Here is a 9,695-nt window from a genome sequence, read left to right as displayed (position 1 = left end):
AAAAAAAAAAAAAAAGAAAAAAAAGAAAAAGATTCTATCTCTTAAAACCAAACTAAATCAACCAAACAAACCCACACAGAAGGCCCTGGTGATGACAGTCCCAGGTGGGGGAGTCAGTGTGCAGGAGAGAGGCTCTCTAGAATGCATCCTGACAACATTTGAAACATGGGGACCATACCTACCTGGCCCTCAGGTAGTAGAGCAGGTGGTAGCCAATCTTGGGCTGCTTCTGATACAGCTCAGAGAGAAGGTCTAGAAGCAGAGAGAAGCTGCTGTTGTCTTCCTGCATCTGACATAGGTTCCTGAAAGTGGGGCATGGAAGAGAGGAACAGAGCTTTACTCAGGGCAGATTCTCCCATGAAGTCTCTCAGGTGGCACAAGCTGTTTCTGCTCCTGGCATATGTCCTCCTCCCTAGAAAGGGAGTCCCATTACCCCAGCACAGGTGCACAAGTGTGTGCTGTCAAGGAGGATGGAGGGCAGAGAATGTCTCCTACAGCTGCATTGCTTACCTAAATATTAGGTACAGAGGCTTTCCTACAGACTCCTCCAGGGACCTACAAGAAGAGGGTTATATTTGAGAGTCCATGTGAGGGGGTGAGGTGGGCTGCAGGCAGCTATGGAGGACCAGCTGGAGGCTAGATGCCAGCCTGCTGCTCCATAGGCTTGGTAACAGAGAAAACAGGTTCCTAATATGGGACCACACTCTTGCGCTTCAGAGAGAGGCTCCAGGCCAGGGTCCAATCCCACCAGACTCAGCAGATTAGAGTTACTGGACTTAGCGGCAGGGGCTGGAAGCATGGGGAGGGGATGTTAGTGCGCCTCCCCAGTACACAGTGTTCAGCAGGCAAAAATAAGCCCTTATTTAAATGAGTCGGTACATGTGAGAATAAAAACACCAAGTGAACAGATTTTTCTCAAGTCCACAGTAAGGGACCTCTTGGACTCAAGCTGTAAGAGCACCCTCTGGCTCCTGAGACCCAGGAGTGAGGGAAGATGAGCCTTACTCCTCAGTAATCTCCTCAGGCAGGACCTCCCCTCGAAAGTGAGCTTTGAAGAGCTCTTGTAGGCAGGAAGCAAGGACAGACAGCTGCTCGGAGTCAAAGTCTTCCTGGGTGATGAGACAAGGGAGGGAGAATCACTACCTACACTCACGCCCTCCTGCTCCCACAATCCCAGTTTTGGTACTCATCTGCTTCCACCTCCAGTATCAGCAAGCTCCCCTCCCCACTACAAGAGGGACTCATCTGGGGGAGGGAAGAAGGGAGTTGGCTTCCCTGGGAGAATTGTAAGCTAAGCAGGCTAGGCTGCTTCCTCCCTAAGGGGTTGGGTTCCTCCTCACCTCCAGGACCTGGTCCACAATTTCCTGCATGACCTCACACTGGGCCTCCGTATCACTGCAGGACAGAAGTGAGAGGAAATCCCAGGGACATAAATGATAGCAGAGGGCAGGACACACACCCAGAACAGTGCACAAGCACACTCACATGCAAAGAGACAAAACAGAGTAGCTCTGTGTAAAATCCCAGCTTGGGTGGAGGAGGTTTTAGAGCAGAATTTGCTGCTCTCTGGGTAGCGGCCCAAAGAAAAGGAAAGTCCCCATCAATCCTGCTTTGGTTCTCAGAGGCTCTTCTCCCAAGAATCCGCAGAGTAGGAACTCAAGGTGTTAGGGGACGAGGCTGCCCCACTCCCAGCCCATACTCTCCCATGTAAACTGCAGAAGAACTCGCTCATGAAGCTTCAGCTACCCTCCACATACTCCTATCATGTTTCCTCCAACTCTCATCTCCTGCTACACCCGTTGAGCACCAGGTCGACAGCCTGGGGCTGAACCTCCTGAGGCTGTAAACAGGGTCTGTACCTACCTCCCCTTCTGTAGCTGGAGCACTTTGTCCCTCAGGGACTCATCCAGCTGGTCAAGGTAAGGGGTGATATCAACTGGCTCCTCCACAACTGTCTCCTTGATAGGGTGGAAGCGAAACTCTCTCTTCTTTCCTAAAGGGGGTGATTTGGGAAAGAAGTTAGTTTGCCTAGATGCCAGCAAGAGACAGTCCCCTCAACCACCTATCCCTTCCTCACACGCCCTAAGTGTGCACCTGTTTCCTCAATGCTGTGTGAGTGCTTGAAGCATCTCCCTGAATGTGCACATGTGCTAGTTCTTACAAGCAAACAAGGGCAGGAACCACTTCTTTTTTCCTTCCTGCCTTGAGTGTTAAGTGCAGGGCTCTGCACTCTGGAGTCTCATCCAGACACCCTGTGAACAAAACTTTAACTCACAGGAATAAGGGTGACAGGAAGATTGCAGAGAGGCTGCTTCTGGGAACTGGTCCTCAGGGCTGACACAACCCTGAACCGGCCTTTGCTGATAGTCTCACCTTTGCTGTTGAGATCCTCTTCATCGTCACTGAAGGCTGCCTCTGCATTGTCGTAGCAACCCTCATCCTTATCCGACATATGGTTGTCCATCTCCATGGAAACCGGCTCCTCAATTTTGACTTGGGGGTAAAAAGAGATAAGAAATTTGATGGCCTCTTGTGTTCTGTAACATGCCCCAAGCTTCTAGGAAGGGAGGATGGAGGGCAAGTGAGAGAATAAGGTGTTTATGACCTAAATGGAATACTGACCCTGGAAGGACAAACCTCTTGACAAACCTCTTATCCTCATAACCCTCCATGACCTGCAGAGGGATGTTGCCAGGAATAAGAACACAGGACATGACTCTATGCTCAGTTCATTAGGACTGGCAACTAGAGTAAGACCAGGGACTGTCCCAAGTGTGAGACTCACTCTGTCGCCTAAGCTAAAGTGCAGTGGCGCCATCTCGGCTCACCGCAACCTCCACCTCCCAGATTCTCGCAATTCTCATGTCTCAGCCTCCTGAGTAGCTGAGACTACAGGCGTCTGCCACCACGCCCGGCAAGTTTTTTTGTATTTTAGTAGAGACAGAGTTTCATGATGTTGGCCAGGCTGGTCTTGAACTCCTGACCTCAAGTGATCTGCCCACCTTGGCCTCCCAAAGTGATGGGATTACAGGCATGAGCCACCGTCTTCAGCCTCCAAGTACTCTTTAATTTAAAACCAAGTTGGAATATACTAATTGGCTTAGGTCCTTATCCCAAACCAGAGTGTGTGTGTGTGGGGGAGGCGCGGGCGGGCGGTGAATAAGGAGATGGCAGTTGAATTGGGAGGAAGGTCTGAGACTCAACATGACAAACTCATCAGAGGCCAGGGCCTACAACTGGGAAGGGAGAAGAGATGGGCAAGTTAAAGTGAGAAAGTGAGAAAAATATTGAAAATATCACATGAAAGCCTTCTAACAACTGAGCAAGAGTTACTAAGAGAAAAAATAAGAGTTAAGAGGGCAAGAAAGATGAGCAAGTCAGGTAAGATTAGAGGAAACAAGAGAATCAAGACAGACAACACAAAAATGAACAAAAAACATAAACTGAGGAAGGGAAAACTGTGAAGGACAGTGTCACGGAAGTGAACTGTGTGGGACATCCTAAAAAGGGCTCTGGCCTGAGAGTCTTGTCCCCCTTTTGACACAGGTGATAGAATGGGAAGGCCCCATACCTTCCACAGGTGGGGAGGGTGAGCTGCAGAACTCAGGAAACTTCTCCCTCAGCATTGCCCGCAGCTCCTTATCCAACTTAGGGTTGTCAAACAGGGGAGCCAGGTGTCTAAATGGGAAACACAATAAAGGTATCAGAGCTTCTTTTGCTTTTTTTTGAGATGGAGTCTCACTCTTGCCACCCAGGCTGGAGTGCAGTGGTGCGATCTCAGCTCACTGCAACCTCTGCCTCCTGGGTTCAACTGATTCTTGTGCCTCAGCCTCCCAAGTAGCTGGGATTACAGGTGTGCACCATCACACCTGGCTAATTTTTTTGTATTTTTAGTAGAGACAGGGTTTCACCATGTTGGCCAGGCTGGTCTCGAACTCCTAACCTCAGGTGACCCACCTGCCTTGGCATCCCAAGTCTAGCCAGAGCTTCTCATTTCTAGGTCCAAGCCTAATCAGTATAATTGGGCCATACTCAGATCCCTGGAGGGGGTCAACAGGGAACATGAAGGCATTTGAAGACCTTTGTAATATGATGGCAAGAAAGAAATTCCTCTAAGATCCAGGAAGACATATGCCCAGCAGTCTGAGGTAGAGCCAATACTTCTTACACTTGTCAGAGGAAAGGCCCAGCAATGCAATGGCAACATCTGGATATGCCTGGACCTAATGAAAAATGGGAAAATGGCCGGGTGCAGTGGCTCACGCCTGTAATCCCAGAACTCTTGAGAGGCCAAGGCAGGTGGCTCACTTAAGGTCAGTAGTTTGAGACCAGCCTGGCTAACATAGTAAAACCCCACCTCTACTAAAATACAAAAATTAGCTGGACATGGTGGCGTTAGTCTGTAATCCCAGGTCCTCAGGAGGCTGAGGCAGGAGAACTGCTTGAACCTGGGAGGTAAAGGTTGCAATGAGCTGAGATCACGCCACTGCACTCCAGCCTGGCAAGAAAGCAAGACTCCGTCTCCAAAAAGAAAAATGGGAAACCAATCTCCTTCCCCCAACAAGTATCTTACGCCAAGACCCGTTTTTCCACAATGTGGTTGAGGGAGGAAAAGACACCCTGCCGAACATGGCCCTCCAATGGTGGATAGAAGTTGGGAATGATCTGGAAGGGAAGAAGGAGAGAAGAAAATGAGCACAGGACTCCATCCAGAGGGTTCTGCTGAATTAGATCTGAAAAGCTGCTTTGGTTTTGATTAGGGGATACTGGGGAGTATGGCTGCAGAGAGAACTGGACTTCTTGATCATTCCAGGCCACTCAAATGAGAAATTCTTATGGAACCTGGCTGCTCCCCAAGGAAACCAGATTCTACCTTAAGTCACCATCCCTGTGATTGCAAAACCTCACAGAAAATGAGAAGATCCAACTGCAGACAGTGGATTATGGAAGGGAAGCATTTATTAACTTGGGGGACAGGACCCAGCTGAGAGCAGATAGGACCCATGACTACTTCTGCTCTCAGTCAAGGGGTACCGAGAAGACCCATTCACTGGGATATTAGGGGAGATACACTTAATTCTGCTCATCCAGGCATGGGGAGAAAAAAGAGCTCTCACACTTACGCGGCACATGAAGTCCAGGAGTGTGGCAGTGATGGCTGGGTGGGGCTTCATGGAGTGGTGCATGACCAGGATGGCTGGTTCTGGAGAATGTGAATTAAAGAGCCCCTCACATCAGTCAGTAAAGAGCCCCTCACATCAGTCAGTTTCTTTTCTTTTTTTTGAGACAGAGTCTTGCTCTGTCACCCAGGCTGGAGTGCAGTGGTGCAATCTTGCCTCACTGCAGCCTCTGCCTCCTGGGTTCAAGCAATTCTTGTGCCTAAACCTCCCGAGCAGCTGGAATTACAGGTGTGCGCCATCTCGCCAGCCTAAAGTCAGCCTGTTTCTATCTCCATAAAATGGGATGTTAGTATATATGAATAGCTCTGGGAAGTGTTATGTCTACTCCCCATATCCCCACTGAGCAGACCAAAGGGCAGATAGCTCCCCCAAACAGTCTGTAGCCCTCATTTCCCTTCTTGTCCCCAGCATTCAGCTTGGAAAAAGAAAGTAACAGGAGAGGAAAAGCAGGACATGGTACAGCCTTTCCCTTTACCCAGGCCCTCCCCTCCTGAAGCCCATGCATCAGGCTGTGGAGGGGAGGTGTAGTGATGGTTTAGCCTCATCAAAGCAATGCTCCTTTTAGGTCAAGGGAAAACCGACGAGAAACAACAGAGCTGCTCCCAGATAAGCTGTCTCCACTCCACGGTGCCCTGAGATTTATGACTGTTATCACTAAGACAAGGCAGTGGGGGCTTCGGGGTGGGGAAATGGAGCTGCCTGGTTTTGGCCACATACCTATGTTCATAATGCTATCCTTGTCTGGGCTAAAGAACAGCCAGTCGTAAAACAAAGCCAGCTTGGCATTGGAGGCAGCGACATTTGACTGGAAAAGAGAGAAACAAAGGGCTAGTTTCATCAATCAATTCCCTCCATTTCAGAGTCCCAAGACAGATTCCAGGGCCCACTTGGCTGCTCCATCTATGAAATTCAGTTCCTAGTGAAACAGGGAGGAACTCTCACCCTGAGGAACACCGGAGTAACTTCTGCTGCGTATGAGTGAATACTCTGTGGCCTTAACCAAGAGGACAGAAATTGGACCAGGTGCCCCGAAACCTTTTTTTTTTTTTTTCCCAATAGGGTGTTGCTCTGTTGTCCAGGCTGGAGTGCAGTGGCACGATCTCAGCTCACTGCAACCTCCACCTCCCAGGCTCAAGAGATCCTCTCACCTCAGCCTGGGACTACAGCACGCACCACCTTACCTGGCTAATTTTTATATATTTTTGTACAGATGAGGGTCTTGCCATGTCACCCAGGCTGGAGTGCAATGGCTTTGACCTCTTAGGCTCCAGTGATCCTCCCACCTCAGCTTCCTGGGTAGCTGGGACTACAGGGACTATAGGCGCACACCACCACACCATGCCTGGCTTGTTTTTTTGTGTGTGGTAGAGATAGGGTTTTGCCATGTTGCTGCTCTTGAACTCCTGGGCTCAAGTGATCCTCCCACCTCAGCCTCCTGAAGTGCTAGATTACAGGTGTGAGCCACCATGCCTGGCCAGGCCTGGGTTCTTTTCTTTTTGTTGTTGAGGCAGGGTCTGCCTCTGTCACCCAGGCTGGAGTGCATGGGCAGGATCTCAGCTCAGTGTAATCTCCACCTCCCAGGCTCACGTGGTCCTCTCACCTAAGTCTGGAACTACAGGCACACACCACCACACTTGGCTAATTTTTGTATTTTTTTTGTAGAGACAGGGGTCTTGCCATGTTGCCCAGGATGGTCTCAAACTCCTGAGCTCAAGCAATCTGCCCACCTCAACCTCCCAAAGTGCTGGGATTACAGGTGTGAGCCACCGTGCTCAGCAGGCCTGGGTTCTTAATACATCCAGCAGTACATATATCTGATTCCCATAAGGGAGAATGCTTGGACCCAGAAGTCAACTTATCACCCCTGAACTGAGGCAACAGTCAGACTAGCACCCCTTGGCTGCCCTTGCTGGGCTCTCCAGGCACATTCCTGAAGAAGAGACCCCCACCCCCCCAGGAACAGCCTGTTGTCACATCTGAATCAGCACATTCCAAGAACCCAGTCAAATGAGGGAGGAGCCCTGTCAGAAGAGGTCAGGGGGCAGCCAGATGCCAGAGAAAGGATAGTTTCCCACCCTAGGTTCAGGGAAGAAAACACTTGAAAGGAAATGCCTCCACTGCAATTCGCTGCATTTATAGAAGGGAAGTAGCCAAAGCTGATGCCAAAAAGGCACAGCGGTGAGGGTCTAAAGAATGCAAGCTGTGAATGTGAGAAAGGACCAATTCAGAGGAATAGTTGTACATGGCTTCTGGAGGCAAAAATGAAAAAGGCAGGGATGTTCCAGAAACCCCAGCTTTTGGGGCTTGGCAGTACAGAGGGAGATGAACCTGTTCAATCTCAAAGCCAGATGGAAAATAATGAGTGTAAGTAAATTTCTAGAGACACAAAGGGAAGTGGAGCAGAAGGCTGAGACACTCAGGAGGACCAGAGTGAAAGAAGGGCCCTTAGGGGTCAGGTGGCCCTGGAGTCAGGAAGAAGAACGGAAATATGGGGAACACTATGGAAGAGACACCCTTCACCACCCAATATCTTTTGCCCTCACCGTGCACGTTGTCAGGAGCCAACCAATGATGGCCCACCGGGGCAAGATATCTGAACTCAGTACTTCATTAGAAGGGTGGACTACCCCACAGATGTAGCGAATGAGGTCACAGCGCAGAGACTGACTGTCTGGAGTTGACAGGTACTGGCGCTGGAACCAATCTTGGTATCGCTTTTGTTGACCAAATCGCACCTGGGGCAAAAGGAAGTAAGAAAAAGAAACTTAGAAGACAGTGTGGGGTCCCTGGACAGAGGAAAACGACCACCATTTGACCTAGACCTCCATTTCTTCCCATAGCTTATGCATTAGCTCATACTGTCTTGCAAGTCTCCCCTCCTTTGGGAGGACTTCTTGATTAAAAACAAAATGCTGAAAATTTTTAGCTTGCCCTGCAATGAATGTTACATTCATTTTTGCCACTGACTTCAGGCTACATTTACCCCAACTGCAACTTCAGTCCATTTCTGGCTCTTTATTCCTTATACTGGTCACTGATTCTCCAGTCAGAAGTATAATCTTTTCTCATTTTCTTGAGCCACTAGTGAACAGCAAGGAATGTTCTTCAAGAGTAAGAGCTGGGCCTGTTCACCGCTCAACACTGACTGAGGATTTCCTGCTGCTGACCTAACAGGACAATTATCCAAGGCCTAGACTCTCCAACCCTTTTGCGGCAAGTTCTTCCTCAAACAGAGCCTAAATGATCACAAATAGTAACACTAAATAAGAAAAAGGATCTGGTTTCCCTCTTCTTATATTCCCCTACCTGTCAGAAGAAATCAATCAAGATAGAGCAAAAAGGTAAAAAAGCAAACAAAAAGGTACCTCTAAACCAACATCCAACAGAACTTTCTGCAATGATGGCTGCTATTGTGTATGTGAAATATAGCTAATGTAACTGAGATATCAAATTATTATTATTTATTTTACTTTGTTTTTTGAGACAGAGTTTCACTCTTGTTGCCCTGACTGGGTTGCAATGGCGCGACCTTGGCTCACTCCAACCTCCGCCTCCTGGGTTCAAGCAATTCTCCTGCCTCAGCCTCCTGAGTAGCAGGGATTAGAGGCAAATGCCACCATGCCCAGCTAATTTTTTGTATTTTTGGTAGAAACAGGATTTTACCATGTTGCCCAAGCTGGTCTTGAATTTCTCACCTCAAGTGTTCCCGCCAGCCTCGGCCTCCCAAAGTGCTGAGACTGTAGGCATGAGCCACAGTGCCTGGCTGTGAATTTTTAATTTTACCTCATTTTAACTAACTTAAGAATTTTTTTTTTTTGAGACAGATTTTTGCTCAGTTGCCCAGGCTTAAGTGCAGTGGTGCAATCTGGGCTCACTGCAATCTCGGCCTCCCAGGTTCAAGCAATTCTCCTGCCTCAGTCTCCTGAGTAACTGGGATTATAGACATGCACCACCACACCCAGCTAAATTTTTGTATTTTTAGTAGAGATGGGGTTTTAACATGTTGGCCAGGCTGGTCTTGAACTCCTGATCTCAAGTGATCTGCCCACCTCAGCCTCCCAAAGTGCTGGGATTTACAGATATGAGCCACTGCACCCGGCGAAGAATTTTTATCATACCTAGTCCTGCAGACTAACTTCAATTTAAATTGCAACACATGGCTGGTGCCTACCACATAGTACAACACAGACCTGGGAAGTTCTTCTGGGTGACTTAGGAAAGCTGATTAGGGCAGCAGCTCTTGACAGCCAGACTGGCTGCAGAGGAACAACATGAGAAGTCTGCTAAAAACGCAGATTCCTGGACAGGCACAGTGGCTCACTCCTGTAAACCCAGCACTTTGGGAGGCCAAGGTGGATGGATAACAAGGTTAGGAGTTGGAGACCATCCTGGCTAACATAGAGAAACCCCACTTCAAGGCCGGGTGTGGTAGCTCACGCCTGTAATCCAAGCACTTTGGAGGCCAAGGCAGGCAGATCACCTGAGGTCGGGAGTTCAAGATCAGCCTGACCAACA

At 49.0% G+C, this 9,695-nt stretch overlaps 1 protein-coding gene across 2 annotated transcripts in view; it reads right to left on the bottom strand.

The window, feature by feature from the left end:
- INTS3 (integrator complex subunit 3) overlaps nt 1-9,695 on the bottom strand; it is a 47,914-nt gene that overhangs the window by 10,004 nt on the left and 28,215 nt on the right. For both annotated transcript variants that reach the window (XM_037733019.1, XM_017513327.2), the window contains 11 exons: nt 7,724-7,915; nt 5,898-5,985; nt 5,124-5,203; nt 4,574-4,665; nt 3,572-3,678; nt 2,374-2,493; nt 1,864-1,993; nt 1,341-1,395; nt 1,006-1,109; nt 511-555; nt 183-302 (listed from right to left, as the gene is read on the bottom strand). In XM_037733019.1, coding sequence (XP_037588947.1) covers nt 183-302; nt 511-555; nt 1,006-1,109; nt 1,341-1,395; nt 1,864-1,993; nt 2,374-2,493; nt 3,572-3,678; nt 4,574-4,665; nt 5,124-5,203; nt 5,898-5,985; nt 7,724-7,915 — 1,133 coding nt within the window. The remainder of the gene's footprint in view (nt 1-182; nt 303-510; nt 556-1,005; nt 1,110-1,340; nt 1,396-1,863; nt 1,994-2,373; nt 2,494-3,571; nt 3,679-4,573; nt 4,666-5,123; nt 5,204-5,897; nt 5,986-7,723; nt 7,916-9,695) is intronic.

This window comes from Cebus imitator, unplaced genomic scaffold (genome assembly GCF_001604975.1).
Source record: "Cebus imitator isolate Cc_AM_T3 unplaced genomic scaffold, Cebus_imitator-1.0 Scaffold491, whole genome shotgun sequence".
Taxonomy (NCBI): domain Eukaryota; kingdom Metazoa; phylum Chordata; class Mammalia; order Primates; family Cebidae; genus Cebus; species Cebus imitator.
Note: the sequence above shows the minus strand (reverse complement) of the source record. Positions and strands in the feature narration are given on the sequence as shown.